This window comes from Vitis vinifera, chromosome 9 (assembly GCF_030704535.1).
Source record: "Vitis vinifera cultivar Pinot Noir 40024 chromosome 9, ASM3070453v1".
Classification (NCBI taxonomy): Eukaryota; Viridiplantae; Streptophyta; class Magnoliopsida; order Vitales; family Vitaceae; genus Vitis; species Vitis vinifera.
This window is the reverse complement of record NC_081813.1, coordinates 6,544,711-6,566,022: the sequence shown is the minus strand read 5'-3', so window position 1 is coordinate 6,566,022 and position 21,312 is coordinate 6,544,711. Positions and strand designations below refer to the sequence as shown.

At 35.4% G+C, this 21,312-nt stretch overlaps 1 protein-coding gene across 2 annotated transcripts; it reads left to right on the top strand.

The window, feature by feature from the left end:
• The first annotated feature begins 253 nt into the window (after nucleotides 1–253).
• Nucleotides 254–19,248, top strand: LOC100268003 (DEAD-box ATP-dependent RNA helicase 15). 2 transcript variants are annotated; one of them, XM_002268797.4, is made up of 12 exons: nucleotides 254–404; nucleotides 493–614; nucleotides 1,952–2,052; nucleotides 3,217–3,389; nucleotides 3,519–3,750; nucleotides 3,871–3,989; nucleotides 7,553–7,609; nucleotides 7,698–7,882; nucleotides 17,548–17,692; nucleotides 17,799–17,882; nucleotides 17,985–18,048; nucleotides 18,927–19,248. In XM_002268797.4, the coding sequence occupies exons 2-12, from the start codon at nucleotides 499–501 to the stop codon at nucleotides 18,935–18,937; spliced, it is 1,287 nt and encodes a 428-aa protein (XP_002268833.1). In that variant the 5' UTR covers nucleotides 254–404; nucleotides 493–498; the 3' UTR covers nucleotides 18,938–19,248. The 2 variants fall into 2 exon arrangements, with proteins under 2 accessions (XP_002268833.1, XP_059595526.1); XM_059739543.1 differs by having other exon boundaries at nucleotides 258–404; nucleotides 17,985–19,248.
• The last annotated feature ends 2,064 nt before the right edge of the window (nucleotides 19,249–21,312 follow it).

Here is a 21,312-nt window from a genome sequence, read left to right as displayed (position 1 = left end):
GGCTTTAGTTTTGCATATTGGGTTCATATATCACAGTTCATTTGAAGCATGAAAAATTCACAAAATTTAATTGGATGAAAATTTGCTGTGTCCTACCAAATATATATATATATATATATTTTCATTCTTATCGGGGGATAAGGATATAAAAGAGAAAAAACTCCAAGTTTCCAAAAGACTGAAATGCCCATAAAAAACACCATATTTCTTAAATATCAGATTAAGTTTTAGGGTATTTCCGTACATTTGTACAAGGTCATTTTCTATATCTTCTCTCACTCACCTCGAACCCTACTCGTTCTCTTTCTCCCTCCTTATCTCCGATTTTTTTTCTTTTTAATTTTGTTTTCGCAGACCCCTCAAATCTCAAACCCTAACCCTAGTTTGGTTTTCGAGCTCAAGAGGTAAACTCGAAAGAAGTTGGAGATTTTCTGGTTCAAAATTCAAAACCCTAATTCTAACCCTAGAAGTGGATCTTGTTATTCTGTGTAGGAGGAAATGGGAGAAGCAAGGGACAATGATGCATACGAGGAAGAGCTTCTCGACTACGAAGAAGAAGATGAAAAAGCCCCCGACTCCGTTGCTTCCAAAGCCGCAGGCGAATCCGCCAAGAAGTGAGTTTCTTTCTCCGGCTTTCTCACTTCTGTTTTTTCTCGCGAAACTTCAGCTCTGTTTGGTTGCTGGGAAAGTGAAGGAAAATCAAAGCAAAAAAAAAAAAAAAAAAAGAAAAAAAAGAAAAAGAAAAAGGAACGGCATGTTTAGCGGCTGGTTCATTGGGTCTTAAGTGTTGGAAAATTTTAGAGTCCCACTCTTGAGCTTCTGCTTTTATTTTTTCTTTTATCTTGGTAGGTGTGTTTTTTGCTTGCTAATCTTTAGTTCTAGCAAAACTTTTTCTTTGCAAAGCTAATTTTTTTTCCCTCTACTCATTTTTGATTTTTTTTTTTCAGCTACCCAGCAGAGTATAAAAACTTGTTTACTATGTATATATGTATGTATGTGTGTGTGTTGCTTATTATCTTCTCCGCTTTACATTTTCTCCTTATTCAAATTAAGTGTCCTGATATTTAATATTGGAATTGGCTGAACAGTATAAATAGAATATTTAGAGTGTGCTTGGAAATTATTCCAGGAAGTGTTTTTGACATTTCTAACATTCAAAAATTTTTATTTTTCAAGTCTTAGAGAGGCTAGAAACACTTCCTAAACTTACTCTTATTCTAGGTAAGTATGATATAAATGACACAAAGGTGCCATTGGAGTTTTATCAACAATTTGTTTTTTAATTTAATAGGGTTAAATTTAGCAGTAGTTTCCTGCTTTCTAGTTGGGAATTCATCATGTTTTTTGGAATTATGAGATCTGATGTTTTTGGTGGCATGTGGTAAAGCTCAATAGTTTTTACAAGTGCATGTAGAGCTTTTCCAGAATGGTGAGAGTTAAATGCCCTGTGTCTTCCTTTTATTAGCATCTATCTCAACTATTGGTGGAATAGGTAAATTGGTCGTCATCCACTTATTTATTTTTATGAGTGGGATTTCTTAATTAACTCTCTCTTGTTGAAATGATTGTTAAAAATAGTAACTAGACAGCTCAATTAACTCTCTTGTTGATATGATTGTTAAAAATAGATACTAGACAGCGACTTAGATGTAAGTGGGTTCCACAGACCACACATCATAACTTGTTACCCAAACAACCTTCCTTTCACTATCAACTTATCCTCCTTAGTAGGTTTAATGCTCATGGCCCTTTTATGCTTGTAGCATGGACTAAATGTGCATATGTTGATTTTTCTGTCTTTTTGTTGGAGGGCCCAATATTTAGGTGTTACATTTGTTGGAAGTCCCATTTACTTAAGTCTCCTTGTCCTGTATTTCTAGAATAATCATAATGGGGTTCCTCTTAGTGACGGATTAAATTTAACTTTAATTCTTGGTTCTTTTTGATGTAGGGGCTATGTTGGAATTCACAGTTCAGGATTCAGAGACTTCTTGTTAAAGCCAGAGCTTCTACGATCAATTGTAGATTCAGGATTTGAGCATCCTTCAGAAGGCAAAGTTTTAATTGATATCATCAATGCATCATTTGATCTCAATAAGTTGTTTCTGAATAAGTTTTATTAATACAGCTTTTTGACTAGATGTTGCAGAATCTTTTAAGGCTTTTATGATGTTACAGAATCTTTTAAGGCTTTTATAGTTGTTCCACTTGGTTCATGTCATTGTCTTCTCATGCTGCTGGTTTGATAATCTTCTGTTGTATATTACATTCTTGCAAGGCAAAGATATTGTAACTCTTTTCTAGGATTTTCACAATTATTCTGAAAATTGCTAATTTTCTTTTGATTGGTAAATTTGTTTATTTTTTTCCTTGTTATGGATTTATCAAACTTGGAACATCCCCTATCTGCACCCGTTACCACTTTGGGTAGGGACTTTTTTCTTCTTTTGTTGGATGCTAAACTTTGGAATCCTTTCCTAGGCTGTTGGTATCTTGTTGTTTTGCCTACTTCTACCACTGCACACTGACTTAAAGTTTCATGCATTTCTTTTTTATTTTTCCGTTTTTGTGTTGTTCTTGTTTGTTTTGGGTTGGCCATTTTGCTTTGGTTTCCATCTTCATTTTTGATCAAGTTCCTCATTTTTTTGTTCCCATATTTTTCCTTAAAAAGCATGTTGGCAATTTCAGGAGTAGAAATATCATTGTGTGCGAGTATCTTAACTTCCATTTTACATGTTTTCATAGCCTGTTATGTTGTTATCTATAATTGAGACTAAATGCATGCAGGAATGAAGTTGATAACTCCGAGATTTGTAGACTTATTTCTCCAATCTGATCCATAAAAATATTTGGAACCTCTTTCCTTTCAAATTTAAAGTTTTTAGTTTGTTCATTCATGGCTTAGTTTTGCTTTGCTTTGCTCATGCACTTGTCTTTGGTAGTGGTTGGGGTATGTTGTTGCACCTTAGAATTTAGCACCTTCTGGATGTTCCTTTAACTGATATTTCATTTTTTTTTTCTTTTTTATTCCTTTGGTGCATAATTTACCTACCTTTAACTTGTTTTATTTTGTATATTTTCAGGTAATAATTACTAACATATTCATGATTTCGGCCACAAAACTGGTTTGGTAAACCTTTCCATTAAAAGGATCTGGAAGGTCATTTATACTTACTCAGGATTCGTCTGCTCCGATTTTGTTTGCTTCTTCATCAGTGCAACATGAGTGCATCCCTCAAGCTATCTTAGGAATGGATGTCATCTGTCAAGCGAAATCTGGGATGGGAAAAACAGCTGTCTTTGTTCTCTCAACTCTGCAGCAAATTGAGCCTGTTGCAGGACAAGTTGCTGCACTAGTTCTTTGTCATACTAGAGAATTAGCTTACCAGGTATGTCTTAAAGATTTAAATACTCATTATGGATGTTTGTGATGCTATTGCCAATGTTGTAGGGGTTTTATATCACAGTTTTGTGAATAAATAACAGCTCCATAAAGTCTCTGTTATTTGCTTTTACAGATCTGTCATGAATTCGAGAGATTCAGCACCTATTTGCCTGATATTAAGGTGGCTGTCTTCTATGGTGGTGTCAGTATCAAGACTCACAAGGATTTGCTGAAAAATGAATGTCCCCATATTGTTGTTGGAACACCTGGGAGAATATTGGCTCTTGCAAGGGATAAAGACCTTGGGTTAAAACACGTGAGGCATTTTATCCTTGATGAATGTGACAAGATGCTTGAATCACTTGGTATGTATGCATTTTGTGTTCAGTCTGTTTTCTGCGATTTGGAAAATTTTTGAATCTCTTATTTATGTTATATTGCTTGTTTCCAATCTTCTCATTCTGCATCATTTCTATCTTTGACAGACATGAGGAGAGATGTGCAGGAGATCTTCAAGATGACACCTCATGATAAGCAAGTTATGATGTTTTCAGCTACACTCAGCAAAGAGATTCGGCCTGTTTGCAAGAAGTTTATGCAGGATGTAATGTTCAGTTACCAATTACAACTTGAATTTCGAAGTCATCTCTTTTCCATAAGGCCATATCTTGACTGGAGGCATATAAACTCCTGCAATTTTAGTGGTTCTTTGCCGATTTAGTTACCAGTCTCTCGAGAGTTATAGCATGGGTTTAGTGTTACTTCTAGAAGTTCTATCCTGGTGGTTACTGAACTTTTTTGTGTTGAGCATTTGTTGTAGGTGTGGTCTAGGGTGTTTGTAGCGGGTTGGGCTCTGTATCAAAGTGCTATATTGGATGCATGTAATATACATCTATAAAAAACAACGATAAAATAGTAATAATCCTATAAAGTTGATAAAATTATAATAAGCCTATAAAAAACTAATGTTTAAGATAGTAATTATAACAATAATGGGGGCTATAATGTGTAGCATCTGTCTTAAGGAAGTCCCTATGTAAATGCATATTTCTCATTGCATCAAACTTTTGAAAAATCAGCCCTCCAATGGACTAAGTATTATCATACACATTACTTTCACTTTGACTTTCAAACTTAATAGGTCTACCATAATTGTCAAAAGCTTATGAGTGTAATTTTCATGAAAAATGACATATATAACCAAAATGTATTGTATCATTAGTGTAGCATATACTAAATGTACAATGTATGGTGTGATATATACAAGAACTGATATGGGAGGCATGTATGATGATTAAGAAAAGTCAATTTGAACTTTTACGTGGAATGATCACATGCTAACCTTTGAAGATGCTTTAGGCCCAATAGAACTTTAGAAATGCCATTTTGTTTTCTTTTTCCTTTTTTTTCAAGAAAATGTTCTTTGGAACTTGTAATAATTTTTGTTCTGTTGTTCTCTTTCTGAAAAGAAGCAGGAAAGAGAGAGAATGATCTGATATGGTAACTCACATGTGACCTGTCAGGGACAAAGGCTGCAGACTAATCTCAAGTGTAATGGATATAGGGAATATTCATTGTAATGGAACATGTCTTCTTTGGATGTTTTGACTAACTTGGGGATGATAGGTGTAGTGGCAAATAAATGTGTTGATTCAAGACAGATGAGTTTGTTTGGTTGGTTTGCAAGTTAGGCATTGAAAACTTAAAAGGGTGAATAATCATAACCACTGAGAATTTCCTTTGATTTAGTTAGGGGATAATTTCCAGCCATGGTGATTTGCAGCTCCTTTGATAGTGGGATTCTATTCCTGGAAAGTAGCTTGGGGTAAGATTTTGACTGGGAACAATCGAAGAGTGGGAGTGGCCTTTAGTGAACTGGTGCTGCTGGTGTAAGAGTGAGATAGAGGGGAGTCGACAAACCACATTCTGATCCATTGTAGCATAGCTATAGCTCTGTGGCATTTCTACTTTATTTGTTTGGACTTTCTTGGGTTCTTCCTCTGTCTGTCAAAGTGGTTTTATTAGGGTTATAAGGCAGCTTTGTTGGGAGAAATCCCAGAAAAATTTGTGGAACAGTTCTCCCTTTTGCTTGTTTTAAGCAATATAGTAGGGGGAGTGGATGGAAATTTTTTTGAGGATTTGGAGCAGTCTGTTCAAGCTTTAAATGAATCGATTATCCATTGTTTGTTGTTGTGGACTAAGATGTCTTTGGATGTGGGTCCTATGTCTTTGTTGGGTTTCCTATATGATTTGATCCTCACTAAGCTTCTTGCAGTGTTGTTTTCAGCTTGATAGGTTCTCATTGTATACCTCCAGTATGTGGTTGCTTTCCCTTCTCTTGGGCTCCTTTTCTATTAAATTCCTTAATAAAAAAAAAAGCATGCACTGGGATTTCTAATTGATATTCTAAGCTGTTTGGGCTTTGGTTCAAAGTGGCTCAGAATTAGGACATGCATTTAATGCTCTTGTTTCTTGTGAGTACACTTTGAGTGGCTTCTTAGAGAGTTATAGGGGTGGTTTGAAATGAGGGAATATTGTTTCTCCTTGTTTATTTTTATTGAGTGGAGGAAGGTTTTATGCATGCTTTTCTGGTGGATTGGGTTATGAGGGAGAGTGTCTTGGTTCTGAATTAGTTGTATGTGGACTGCAGTATTCATTATGTGGGAAGGAGATGGACCAATTGAAGTACACCGATTGTATATTGTTAAATTTTTGAAGCATTTTGGTTATAGGGAAAACTGGGACAGCTCATTCTGATGGGTTTGGCGGAGAATGCTGCCCCAGAAGCCAACATGTGGTGCAAAGTGGGAAATTTATCCACTATCTTTGTGACTCCTTTGGGAGCCACTCACATATGCAAGTCAGTTTGGGATTTAGTATTGGGAAGATTTTTGAAGAGAGAGTATTAGTAGAAGTAAGATGAATTTTAGTATGGAGGTTTCAACACTAAAATCTGAAGCTTGAAGAGATTGTCTTCCATTGTATGTGTGGACTATGAAGGATGCTACAGAAAGTGGCGGTTCCTTGCTGGAATTTCTAGACAGATTGGGTTCTTCTGGTTGTATAGATGTTACTTTTCTCTAGCTTTGAATAATTCCTTTCTCTGTTTTTGTTTAATCTGTGAGATGAGTATGCTTACTGGCTGAATTGTTAGGTTAAGTATGCCTCCTTTATTTTTCTTTTCGTTTAATTAATATTTGTCTGTCAAAAGAACTTTGCAATAGCGTGTGGTTACATATGTCTATTGTGTACAAGTATATTGCCATACTTGAAGTTTCCCTTCTGTCTTTCTCTGCCTAATGGTAGTTAAAGTTCAGAATTGTATTTGTTATTATTTTCTTCCTCTTCTTTTTATTATTGGGAAATTTATGGACTAATGTATTAAAATATCATATTTTGTGAAGTTGATGTGTTAAGAAAATCTGTCGTCAACATTTACATGTGCATGCAAATTTCCCATTGTGTAAAAAAAATTGACATATATTGTAGATGAAAAAGATATACAATATGGTAGTTTCCCTTCCCTCACTCTCTGCCTGTCCTTAAAATGGTAGTTAAAAAAGTTCAGAAGTGTATTGTTGTTATTGTTCTTCCTCTTCTTCTTATTAGTGGGAAATTTATGGACTAATGTATTTAAATATCATATTTCGTGAAGTTGATGTGATAAGAAAACTTGTCTTCAACATTTACAAGTGCATACAAAATTCCCATTGTGTAAAAAAAAATTGATATATATTGTAGATGAAAAAGATATACAATATGATTCATGCATTTGACAACTGTGGGTCGTGCAGCAGCCGAATATGTAGTTTTTAGCTCACAGGCGTTTCAAGGCATCTCTTTTTGCCACTGACCTGGAAAATTTAAACTGAAATTTGATCATTGCCCCTCTGCCCTCTATTTAAAATGGAAATGGGTGATATATAAGAAGGATACACATTGGTTGAAGTTGGTGGAGTCCAGATCGATCTCTGTCTGGCTGTCTCTGTCTCTCTCTTTCCAGCTCTTATTTCAAGCCCACTCACCTAACACATCTCTGTCAACCAATTGTATTTGCACATTTGTGTCTAGTGTCTTTTGCATGCTATGAGTCTAATCTGTAAATCACGTACTAAATCTTGTGCTTATGTACTTATTTGAGGCTGGTCATGCATCTGTTCCTTTCAGCCAATGGAAATTTATGTGGATGATGAGGCCAAATTGACACTCCATGGTCTTGTCCAGGTATCTTTATTATGTTAAAGTTGAGTTTCACATCTACATTTTAATAATTAAAACTTCATTTATAGCATTACTCTCTTTTTCCTGGCAGCACTATATTAAATTGAGTGAGCTGGAGAAGAACCGGAAGCTGAATGACCTCCTTGATGCCTTGGACTTCAACCAAGTTGTCATTTTTGTTAAAAGTGTGAGCAGAGCAGCAGAGCTGAACAAGTTGCTGATGGAGTGCAATTTCCCTTCTATCTGCATTCATTCTGGGATGCCTCAGGAAGAAAGGTATTTTTTATCACTTAGATCCTGCTTGATAATGACTGGTAATTCCATAGCTTATTAGTTTCAGCTTTCTGGTTTTCTCTTTAGCTTGAACTGCCAGCTTGTTCTACTTCATATGTAGCTTTGTCACAAACAAATATTAAGTTGGGTGGACATTAATTTCTACATTGCAGAATTATTAGCTCACAGGTACAAATGTCTATAGTGAAAGGCAAACTGCTTGGATGAATGTACAATATGATTTGATGAAATAATGCCTTTTACTGAATAAAGCTAGTCAATGCACATTATTCTTCTGTTTGCTACTGTTGGTTTTGGCTTCACTGGTATGTTTAACCTTTAGAATAATAATTCAACTACATGCTATGTAATGTTGGAGTAGGGAAGGAGAGGGCAAAAAGAGGGTGATCTAAGGAAGGCACACTAAGTGGGTTGCTTGGATCTTTATGACTAGGTTTGGGCATGGCTAGTGATCTTGAAGTAGCCCCCTTTTTTAATAGGGCTTACAAGGAACCAGTTCAAGACTGGGAGAGCAATAATGGTGTTGTTTTCTCCTACTTGGTCTTCAAAAGTACAATGCCTCATTCTGTTTCCTAGGGTGTGATTCTCTTATTCACTAGTGGAGATGATTCTCCTTTATGTTAGTTTTCTTATAAGCTATTTGTTGCTTATTTAAACTAATGGTTGATCACAATTATGTTTGTGATATCCTACATCTATTAGAGAGGGAATGTCATAAAGTCTTCTTGATTGTGTAAGATATGTTTTAAAGCCATGGGGGTCTCTAAGCTCAAAGCGAACAATATCTACATAGGAGGGAGTAAATTGCTATTCATAGTATCAAAGCTGATCCTCGACCTTGCTATTGGATTCCGTTTGACTCCACAAGGAGTGCTTGTTTGTCTAGTCCACAATCCTATAGGACTTGATAAGGATGTCATTCTTGCATGATGTGTGATTGTGGTATCCCATGTTGATTGGGGAAAGAAATTGCTGGCACTACATGTATAGATGTGTTTTAAAAGTTATGGGCACTTATGAGCCCAAAGCAAACAATATCTAAATACAAGGGAGAGGGTTGTTACAATGTTTATGCCCAAGTTTAAAAGGTTTGATTCCATTATCCTAATCATGATTATAGAAACCTTACAAAGTTCCTTTTAGGATGGTAGTGGGTGAACAAGGTTCAGGCTCCTAATGCCCTGTATTGTGGTCATGTTCCTTAATCCTAGTATAAGTATCCCAATCATTGATCTATTTCTTGGAAGACTAAGAAAAGAAACCATTGCCTGTTTCAGTTATGATGATGTGGAAGTGCATTTATCTCTATAAAAAATGGTGCTTTTTTCTCTATGAAGTGGATAGAGGGGATTTTATGTGCTTTCTAAATAACTTTTTTTTTTTTTTTCATTTGTCATTTTACTTTGTATACCTGAAATTTGTTTTTGATTCCATAGGATATTTAATAATAAGAAGGTTGAAGTTGTTTGACTCTGTATGATTGACTATTGACCAGCCAATGGGGAGGAGTTGGGAGTTTGTTCAATTGGGTGTTGCATTTGCAAGAAATATCTATGTTCAGCTGAACACATTATCTTTCCATTCAAATAGACTTCTTCTTATGGTCCATATATTCTCTTTGTTTGGTGTGTCATGGGCTTGTGCTCTTATTGGATCTTGTAGATGATATGAGGATTGTTTAGCTTGTCAACATTTTGGTTTTCCCTTTATTATTATTATTATTATTTTGGTTGGTGTGCTGTTTGTATACTTCTTATGGACGCGGATTGCACCCCTTTTTTTAAAGACACTTATAGCAATATATGCATAATATTTTGCTTTTGCCAGAGAAAAAAAAGAAAGGGGGAGGGAAGGAAAAAAAACAATAAGAGAGGTTATGCTTTTTATCATTAAGATTAAGTAATAGATTAGTCAAGCATTTTAAAGATCAATAAAATTAAGGGCTAGCTTTCCTTGTCAATTGGGGTTTTATGGAAATTGAACAGAAATTTATTGGTTGAAGTGCCAGAACCAATTAGTTTAATAAGATAATAAAAAGGCCATCTAGTGTGGTTTAGCAAATGTGACTTCCTAAATACATGGTCCTATTCATTTTTTTTTTTTTTTTTTTTTTTTCCAGTTCTGCTCAGGCATCCCTCATTCAAAAGATCAAGGACTTCTTTTGGGCTTAGTGATGCTTATGTCATGCATGCTTTTATTGTAGTCTACCTTGCATCTCATTACTCATTCGGGTAATTCCTTACACATACTCCCATGTGCCAACCTCAACATAATTTGTTGCACTCTCTTTTATTTTTTTATGTGGAGGTGTTGGTTTTCTTTCTTTTTTATTTATTTATTTTTGATAGGCAAAGAAAGATATGCATATATAGATTGCAGAAGAAAAGGTACACTGAAGTACACAGGATGTATACATTAAACACCTAGAGGCAAGACCTTGAAAGAGAAGCCATAAAGACCACCATCTCTCTCAACAAGAATTTTTCCCCATTTTCAGACACTTCAATTTCATTCCTATTAAATAGACCAAAACATGCAGAGAGAAGTGACCACCCACACCCTTATTTGTTTCTTTTGTATGAAGGAGCCATGCCAACTTGACAGAGTATCTTTTACCATGGGTAGAGCACCCAAGCTATACTGAATAAGGAGAACGACAACTACCATAGAACCCTTTCTTTGGTACCATGAAGGAGAATATGGTAAAGGGATTCCTCAAGTTTATAGAGAAAACATTGCCTATCAAAAAAAAAAAAAAAGGTTTACAGAGAAAACATTGATTTACCAAATGGTCACCCTCTTTTTATTTTTTCGTTTTCCTTTTTTAACTTTTTCCCTTTGTGGTTTTGGTGGAAGATATATTTTTAATTTTATTCTTTATGTGGTTCTTTCTTTTTTATTGGTTTATTTATTTATTATTTTATTGGTTTTTGGGAGCCAAGCACAAGGCCATGGCTATGTGGGATGGGGTTGAAGCAAGAATGAGAAGAAGGCTTGCACTGTGGAAAAGACAACATTTGTCAAAGGGTGGGAGGATTACCCTCATCAAAAGCACTTTGGCCAGCATGCTGATTTACCAATTGTCTCTTTTTCGCATGCCTAAGCTAGTTGTAAAAAGACTTGAAAAACTTCAAAGGGACTTTCTATGGGGAGGGGGAAGTACGGAAAGAAAGATTCATCTAATCAATTGGGCGGTGGTGTGTACCCAAAAGGAGAGTGGGGGCCTAGGTATTCGGAAAATTGATCTTTTGAATAAGGCTCTGTTGGGGAAATGGATTTGGCGGTTCGCCATTGAGGAAGATTTTTTCTGGAGAAAGGTGGTTGGGGTGAAGTATGGCCGATTGGGCTTTGGTTGGAGAACAAAGGAGGCCCGCGGAACGTTTGGGGTGGGGGTTTGGAGGGATATCTTGAAGGAGTCGTCTTGGTGTTGGGATAATATTGAGTTCAAAGTGGGAAAGGGGACTAAGGTGAGGTTCTGGACTAACCATTGGTGCGGTAATGAGGTGCTGTCCCAAGCTTTTCCCCAGTTGTTTGCATTGGCAGTCCAAAGGAACGCCTCGGTAAATGAGATGTGGGATTCTAGCCTCGGTCAAGGAGGTTGGAATATAAGACTCTCTAGAAACTTTAATGATTGGGAGCTGGACGCTTTAGGAGAGTTGCTGCATTTGTTGAGGGATTTGAGGACGTCTCTTGAAGAGGACGCAATGATTTGGAAAGGAGAGGGACACGGTCGTTTTCGGATTAGAGATGCTTACAAGCTGCTTTCAGGGTCTAATGTCATTACCTTCCCGAAAAAGAGCATTTGGGTGGACAAGGTCCCAACCAAAGTTGCTTTTTTTGCTTGGGAGGCTTCTTGGGAGAAAGTTCTAACTTTGGACAAGCTTCAAAGACGAGGATGGCAGCTTCCTAACAGGTGTTTTTTGTGTGGTTGTGAAAAGGAAAATGTAAATCATATTCTTTTACACTGTACAGTTGTATGGGCTCTCTGGGAGATTGTCTTGGCCTTGTTTGGGGCTAATTGGGTGTTCCCAGAGAAAGTCAAAGAGATGTTAGTCAGTTGGAGGGGCCCTTTTGTGGGGAGAAAGAGGAAAAGGATTTGGACTTCCATTCCGTTGTGTATTTTTTGGACGGTTTGGAAGGAGAGAAATAGATTAGCTTTCAGGGGGGGCTCTCTAGCTATTCAGAAGCTAAAGAATTCTTTTGTTTGTAACTTGTGGAGTTGGGCTAGGGTGTATATGGGAGAGGAGTCCTCTTCGCTTTTAGGTTTTTTGGAATGGCTCGCCGTTCCCTAAGGGGTGGTGAGTGTTGGTTTTTGTTTTGGCTACTATGTATACGTCCTGTATGCTTTGTGGCTTTTTGCCTCGTTTAATATATGTGAGCGCACTTATCAAAAAAAAAAATATATATGAATACCATGGGCAAAGCACCCAAGCTATACTGAATAAAGAGAACGACAACTACCATAGAACCCTTGCTTTGGTACCATGAAGGAGAATATGGTAAAACAATTGCTCAAGTTTACAAAGAAAACATTGATTTACCAATGGTCACCCTCTTTTTATTTTTCCTTTTCCTTTCTATAACTTTTTCCCTTTGTGGTTTTGGAGGAAGATATATTTTTAATTTTATTCTTTATGTGGTTTTTTTTATTTCTTTATTGGTTTATTTTTATTTATATGTATATATATATATATATATATATATATATATATATGTATGTACGTATATTGTAGGGGGGGGGGATTATTCTTGGCAACCATCGGTCACTGTTCAAAAGGCTATTGAGGCTTATGAGACTCAAGGCAAGAGTCTACAAATTAGGTTGTTGAGGCTTAAACCTTGAATATTCAAGTGGCTTTAATGGGTGTGGGGCCATAGTGGGCTTTTGGCATATATTTTATAAGAGAATTAAGTCTCCATATTCTACGAATTTTAATGAGATCTATGTTATTGTGGGCTTTTGGTATAAATTTTATAAGTTCTGTCTTAGACCTAGGTTTTGGTTGGATTTTTTACAAAAAGGGGCTTAGTTGACTTCCAATTAACCCTTCAAATGGTGGGTCAAAAAGGCGATTGAGAAGAAATAAAGAGAATTATTGGCCACTCTAATGGTTGATCTCATATGTAATTGTTAGTGTATTAATGATAGATACGAAATAATACCACTGCAATTGATATGATTATGATTCCTTAGAGGATCCTATGAGTGATAGTGATGGTGGTGCTAAAGATTATTTGACGAAGCAATGAAAGAGTTGAATTTAGAAGGGAGGGAGGGATGGAGGGAGGCATGGTTGTGGGTTGTGGTTGTGCTTTTGTAGGGCACATAAATTCTTTCTAATTGGTTGTCACATAAGGTTTCCAATTTTCATTTTCTGACTTTTATCTCTTAATTATTATGAAGGTTATGCAATGAATAACTGTCTTTTGATCAAGACCTTGTTCTAAAAGATTTTTGGAGTCAACAAAGGAAAAACATAACTATTCAGAATTTGCTAAAGGAAAGGAGAATTATAGAGGCAAAATAGAGGAGAAGCGTAATTACAGAAGAAAAGAATGCTTTCTTTGAAGGGTGGTTGAGAAAAATGCTAGAATCTAGGGTTTTGGGGTTTGCTATGTGATGGAATCCCATGGAGGAAAATGCTGGTTCAATCTGGAATCGAAATCCTTGGAGATTTCAATGGAGATGGTCAAAGGTAAGGCTGTTGGGGAGATTGTGGGGAGGAGTTGGGAATTTTCCTTTTGGATTTGATTTGGAGAGAGGGGTCTAGCTTGGTTGTTGGAGGGGGTGGAAGCTTGCTACAAAGGGAAGGCCCGAAAGTCCTTTAGGAAGATGTGGAATGAAGGTGGAAGGGGCTACAAGCTGGAGCTTTGCGCAACAACAATGTTGGCCTTCAATGATGATGTGTTGTCAATCCAGAGGCATACTTTTTTATTTTTTCCCTTTGGTTAGAGGCCAAGTTGTTTATAGCTGATCGCCCTCTAACTTTAGTTAGTTTTATTGATTGGTTGGGCTTTAGCTAAGGTTGTTTTTTGGCCCAGTTGGGTGCTTGTTTATTTGTACTTTTGTGGCCAGTTTGGCAGTGGGTGTATAGGTATTATATAACCTTGAGTCACTTTTTTGATGCCTCTTTTTAATAGATCTTTTCTTACATTTAAAAAAAAAAAAAACCAACAATTCTTGATTTGTTTAGTTGTCTACAAAGGAGAAAAGGTTCTCCTTGGTCTTCCTGGAAGATAGGGAATTCCCAAGGGCAAGGCAGACCCTTGCCTCCAAATTAGGGAGCATCAGGGTTATCCTTGTGCTTTAGCCTTTTGAATCTCCAAGGATACCGTTTGACGTTTGGAGGATGAGGGACGGGGAGCCCCTTCAAAGTGTGTTTCCCTTGTACAAGTGTTGAACAGAGGCAAGAGGGACGTGGGTGAGGCAGTTTGGATTGAGAACAAAATGGAGGAGGTTTTGAGAAATTTGGAGTCCCTCAAGAAATGCTTAGTGGGAGATAGGATGATTTCGGAGGTCAATGGCCAATTATGGGCTCCTTGAAATTTTGTTCTAGGCATTCTTGGAGATTGAAAGGTGATTTACAACAATCTTTGTTGGGTGGATCTCTCATAATCTTTGAGTTTGGTAATGTTTTTGAACCTGAAAGGGTATGGCCTATGGGGAGCAGTCTGTATAAGGGAAGAAGTTTGCAATTGGATTGGTGGAGGCTTGATGCTCGTTGCTTTAGGGAAGGGGTTCATGATGGTGAAGTTTGGGTGATGGTGTTAGGGTTACTAGTTCATCTGTGGGGAACAAAGTTCTTTGAGAGGCTTTAGGATGCTTGTGGTGGCTTCATGGTAGTGGATGAGGAGAAAGTGGAAAGGTGTCACTTGAGATGGGCTAGAATCCTCATCAAATCTAGTGGGAGGAAGGTGCTTGGCTAGGTGCTTGTTGTGGATAGGGAAGTTGTCCTTGCCGTCCAACTACGGTGGGAACATCTGCGATGGTTGATGTTGGTGGTCTCTAAGGGGTGTTCTAGAGACCCATATGTCATGGATGAATGTGTGGTAAGTGCTCATGCGGTTAGGAGAGTGGAGTTAGAAGATGAGAAATGTATTAGTAAAGAATTGCAGACGTTGGGCTAAAGCCAAGCTTCTTTGCTCATGCAATGGCAAAGACCTTTTGGAGAACGACAATAACTTGGTTGTTGACCATTTTGGGTCTTTTGGTGGGTTGTTGGGCCTCAAATCTTCTAGAGACAAGGATTAGGGTGGTGGGAGCTCTTGCAAGTCTCTTTTGGTTTGGCATAAAGCAGCAGGAAGCTTCAGTGGGCTTGGAAAGTTTGGGACACACCCTTTGTGGTCTGTCCGAAGGTTTCAATTTCTAACTCTTTAGCGAGATGGCCCCAAAGGACTTTCTTTCCAACCCTTCAAAGAGGCTATGGGGTTAAACGCCAAAGAGGTTCTTCAAGTTCTTGTTTTGATGGAGAGATTTTCAGGTCTGAGAAGACCTTCATTGAACCCCTTTTGAAGGTGTTGTCTCAGGCTCCGGCAGGGTGGGTTTTAAGAGTGGATGAGAAGTGACGGTTTTGAAGGTAGGTCTTCTTATTTCTGAATAAAAAAAGGTAGGTCTTCTTTCCCTTCATCCCCTTCTATTTCTTCAAATGGATTGCTTGTTGATGGCAGTGGTCCAGTGAAACAATGCTAGGGAGACGACATTGGTTGGGAGATTGAGTCTTAGTCAAAGGAAGGGCTTTCCTTTGGGACCTGGAATTGGGCCACTTAGGATGATGCTTCAAAATGACAATGTGTTGGACTTTTTAGGGAATGCTGTGAATGGTTCAATGTGTAAGGGAGGTGTGGTCAGGGTTAAGGAGATGGAACACTCTTAAGATGTTGGAGGCCAGTTGCGGTTCAGAGGGGGAGGAGCATTCTTCTAACGGCCTTTCAGCAAGCTGGCAATCTTCAATAGCTTTGTGGGGATGTCCCCACAAAGCTATTGAAGATTGCCAGCTTGATGGGGCAACAAAGTACATACAAAGTATACAAGTAACACCAAGGGGCAAGCATAAAAGAAGAGAGAAGAGCAAATAACAACCACCCTGACAAAAAACCCTAACTGACATCCCCACAAAGCTATTTTTTGATGAATAAATAAAAAAATAAAAAAATAGCTTTGTGGGGATGTCAGTTAGGGTTTTTTATCAGGGTGGTTGTTATTTGCTCTTCTTTCTTCTTTTATGCTTGCCCCTTGGTGTTACTTGTATACTTTGTATGTACTTTGTTGCCCCATTTTCCCAGACCTTTTTATATGTTATTTTAATTTACCTGCCAAAAAAAAGGGGGGCACATTTTCTCAAGTAAAATATAATCGTGGTGACAGCCACTGTGAAGCATGTCTTATACCTATATCAAAAGGCAGGCTGGGAAAGAGCTACAGTGGGTGCTAGTTTACCATTAGGTTGTCGATTGGTAGAAAATTTTGTTAATGGCACTGATATTTGTGGATTATAAAAAAATGGGCTGGGAAAGAACTACAATGAGTTTACCATTAGATTGTAGATTTGGTAGAGAATTTAGTTGATGTTATGGATATTTGTGGATTATAAAAAATTCTCCTCTTTAATTTATTCCCCCATTACCTGCTGCTGTTTTTTTTTTTTTTTTTTTAATTTTTTATTATTAAATTGTTTCATTGGTTTTGATTTTCTTGACGTGCATGATTTTTCTAGAACAAATGGATGGGATTTTTTTTTTCCTTCTCATTTTCTTTCCTCTCCTTTTACTCTTCCTTGAGCCTTATAACCATTTAGCGAGAGGCAGGCAGAAGGTAAAGTTTTGCATGATGTGTGGTATGCTGAGAACCTGATGAGGATAATCTTCCCTGTGTTTATAGAATAGCCAGAAACAAATAGGCCATATTGGCAGGATAATGATGCTGGTCTGAAATATGGCCCTCTGGTAGATTAGGTTTGCCAGTAACTTCAGTGATTAGGAATTGGAAGTGGTTTAATCCTTTTTCGATTAGATGCAGAGTGAAGATGGCTAGGGATAGGGTGAACTTGACATAATGGAACTTGTTCAGGCGGAAGATTTTCACTAAAATAATTCTTTCAGGCTCTGTCAAATGGGGAAGATATCAGGTAGCTTGTAGAAGAATATGGAAATACTTTGCTTGGGTGACTCTTTTTAACCATTAATCGTTTAGTGGAGTGAGATTTCTTTTAAGTCAGAGTTGTATAGCAAAAGAAAGAAAGTCTGTCAACCATTTATGTTCCATCAGCCAGTGGCTCAAGGGCAGGTGTGGATGATGTTAATTCCTCTCCTCTTTACATCACACTCTCTTGGCCTTATCGCGTTCTCTTGTGTACTAGGGTTATAATTTGCATATTTTCTTGTCCAGAAGATGATGGCATGGTTTTGTAGTTTTATAATATTGTTATTTTTCCTTTTTCTGCTGTATTGGGTCAAAGATGATTTTGTTGGTTATGGTTTAGGTTTGGTATGCCTTTTCCAGGTTTAACAGCTATAAGAGTTAAATTATTTTCCCTACCAAAAAATGGTGTGGTTTGATAGTTTATAACGTTATTGTTTTACCTTTTCTACTCTATTGCGTCAAAAGAAGATTTTGTTGGTTATGGTTTCAGTTGGTATGTCTTTTTCAGGTTAACACGCTACAAGAATTTCAAGGAGGGGCACAAAAGAATCCTTGTGGCAACAGATTTAGTTGGCAGAGGAATTGATATTGAGCGAGTTAACATTGTTATAAACTATGACATGCCGGACTCTGCTGACACCTACCTTCACAGGGTATGTTATGTTTGTAGAGATGCATTTCCATCATATTTTTGTCACTGGATTGCAATTGACCCCATCTTAAACTTTTTTTCTCCTCTGGGCTTTCAATTCTTGACAGGTTGGTAGGGCTGGTAGGTTTGGAACCAAAGGGCTTGCAATAACATTTGTCTCATCTGCATCCGACTCTGATGTTCTTAATCAGGTTTGCAAGCCATCTTTATTTTGGTGGGGGTACAGTTTCTTGGTTATATTTTATCTTGTTGGTCTGCTTGTCTTAATCCGAGATTTACAACCTTGGTTTCAGGTTCAGGAGAGGTTTGAGGTGGATATAAAGGAACTTCCTGAGCAAATTGATACTTCAACATACAGTATGGCTCCTTCCTGTTCTTGTTGCATCATCTAGGGGATAAACCCCTACCGAAAAGATTCAGCAAAATGAGTACAAAATAATGTCTAATTAGCAAAAATAAAGTGGTGGAAAACTCATTCTTAGACCTAAGAAACGAAGAATCCCTTGCATGTGGCCAAAATTTTTCATTCAACTGTGGTATAATCCAGCAGGAAGTTTGAGATCAAGGGTCTTGATTTGCAAATTCTAGGCCTAATATATATATATATATATATTTATATTTGCAAAACAGACTTTTTAAACTCTTTTTAGAGTCAGATTTGGTCCCTTCCATATGCCATGCTTTGCTTCTACCTCTTTTTTTTTTTTCCCCTTTTAATTTGAGTTTCTTGTTAAGAAATTTGATTTGATTTGGCATGCCATACTGATGAAACCTTGAAACTATAATTGAGATTACCCTCTGGTTGACTTATTTGTTGTAACTATATACCATATAAACATATTACATAACACACATAATAATCAGTGGAGTTTCTGTTAAATCTTACATTTTATAGAGGAAAATTGTATTACCCAGCCATCCCATTGAATATAAAATTCTGTCGTCTCCTTAGGAAGCTGGGGAGCTGGAGCTAATACACGATTCAAAGTGAAACTTGATTCTATAGAGTCAGATTGGTATTTTCAATGCAGTATTGGTGATAGTCTTGGTTTTGGGCAAAACAAAGATGCTTGAAATTAATGAAAGAAGCCTCTTTTTTAAATTTCTATTTACCTTGTGTCAGATGAGTGATATTGATGCATGTACCCACATCTTGTTTTGTTCTTCATGATTGATTTCCTTGTTGATTATGTAACAGAGCAGAGTCTTACACATTCTCTTTTAAAAATGTGCAGTGCCATCATGATGGGAGTTCTTTGCTGGCATGGAATGGAAGCCATTCACATGAGCTTTGGGAAGTTCTTAAGAGGCACTTAGTATTGATTTAATTTATGCCAGTGTTTCTATGTAGAATATTGAAGTCCACAGTGAGAGCATAACAGGGATCCTCCTTTTGCTTAGGACTCTTGATTTTCCAAGAACTGGATGAGGCGTTAGAGAGCTTGAAAACTAGGCCTAGTTGAATCATCTATATGATTATATGATGTTATAATACCTGGTTATTATTTCGGTAGACATTTTGGGAGTTAAATTTTAGTAGTATTCTACATTATTTTATTTTTCCCCTATTTTTGCTTGGTCATTTTAGTTGTATGCAAGGATAAAAATATTGATAATCAGAGATATATCGGTATTTCAATTTTATGGATATATAAGATATATTAGTAAATATTTTGAAAAAAAATTATCGATACATCTAAAATTGATCAAAATTCATAAAAATATAAAAAAAGTTTTATAAAAATGTAATTAGAAGTATAATAGATATTTTAAAATTGTTTTATCAAAAGATTTGATATATATAATATGATTTATCATATTTGATAATAATATAGTATGCATTGATTTAAAAAATATGTATATTTATTATTAAATTAAATTAAATATTATTTTGTAATAATATTGTGATATTAGATTATAATGTCTAATTTTAAAATATATTTAATGTTAAATTATGATATATTTAATTTAATTGTATTAAATGATGTAAAATAAATTATGATATATGTATAATTTTTTAATATTTAATTAATTTATTAATGATATTAAAAACATTATAAAGAAAATTATCATGATAATTTTTATATTTTTGATAATCAATTAAAAGAAATATTTGTATTTAATTATAAAATAATTATAATTAATTTGTTCTTTAGAATATTCTTTTAATATTTTATTTATACGATAACTTTGAATATATATATTTGGTGCAATATATTTAATAAGGGGTAAATTTGCACCAATGATAAGTTTAATTGAAACCTAATATCGTTTTCATAGCTTTGATATGTGATATATAGAGAAATTTTCATATCCTCTTACGTTTAAAAATGATATGTAGCTTACTGAATAAGTTGAAGGTGCCTTTTAAGTGGTCATGGAAATAGGTTTCAGATTTGGAATATTATATGGTTCAACAACTTTGGAAGGAAATTTTTTCAAATGGATTAATTTGAGGAGAAGGTTGAAATGCTTGAGTTTTTCATAGGTTTAAAAATTTGGATTTTCTTATTAGTGAAGATTTGAAAAGAAAGAAACCTTTTCATGAACATAATTTTAGCATATGATATATGGAAAAATAAGATTTCGTACGTTATAGCCATAACTTCATAAATATCATCGATAGGTATCTACATATCCATAAACTATATGGAGAGAAGGACATCATAAATAGATGTTTAAAAGAGATCACTTCATAAAGAATTTTAAGAGATAGAAAGCATATCCCTAGGCTATTAAGGGTACTTTTCTTAAAAACTAATGTGAAAGAATATATGAGAGGAAAGGAAGGGAAAGGATTAGGCTATGTTCAGTTCTTAGAAAGTTTGAGGGAAAAGGCAAGGAAAAGAAAATAAAGAAAAATAGTATAAGGAAAGAAAAATTAAAAAAAATGAAAAATAGATTTAAAATCAAGGGACAATTGTCTTTTGGACCCAATTGAATCAAAAAATTAAGATTTGACCTATAAAAGTTGTATAATTGATGGGAAGGATATAAAATATGAAAATACCAATATACTTTTCAAAACTATTTTCTATCATAATGTTTGAGAAACTTTTTGATCTTAATTTTTTATTTTTAATAATTATTTTGAAAATTCATTATTTTTAGAAAACTAATTTTTAAAAAAATATATCATTTAAAAAAAATAAATTTGACATATTTTTAGTTATTTTTTATATACACAATTTTAAAAATATATATTTTCCAAGATGTTTGATTTTTAAATAATAATAATTTATTTTTATTTTTTTTTGGAAAAGGGTGTATTTTTTTCCAAATCACTAAATTGTATTAAATTTTATTGAGGTTTGCAAAATAAATAAAATTTAAATTAATGTTTTTCTACTTTTTTTTTCATAGTTAATAAAAGTTTTTTTTGAAAAGATAAAAAATTCATATTATTCTTCTCAATTTTCACACTTTCTCTAGGTCTTGGGCCTAAATAGTGAATTTATATGGACCAAAACTTAACTTTTGAGCCCAACTAGGTCCCAAAGACAATGTCCCTAAAATCAATAGATTATTTTCATATTACTTCAAATTCATTTAATTTATTTAATTCTTTTATATAAATATTATATATTTTTTAAATATATCAATTTATTACTAATTTTAATT

Excerpts from the sequence above, each read along its gene's own strand:
- LOC100268003 (XM_059739543.1), top strand. The coding sequence starts at position 499 with ATGGGAGAAGCAAGGGACAATGATGCATACGAGGAAGAGCTTCTCGAC. Across the intron at positions 615-1,951 it reads GCAGGCGAATCCGCCAAGAA|GGGCTATGTTGGAATTCACA; the intron begins GTGAGTTTCTTT and ends TTTTTGATGTAG. Across the intron at positions 2,053-3,216 it reads ATTTGAGCATCCTTCAGAAG|TGCAACATGAGTGCATCCCT; the intron begins GCAAAGTTTTAA and ends CTTCTTCATCAG.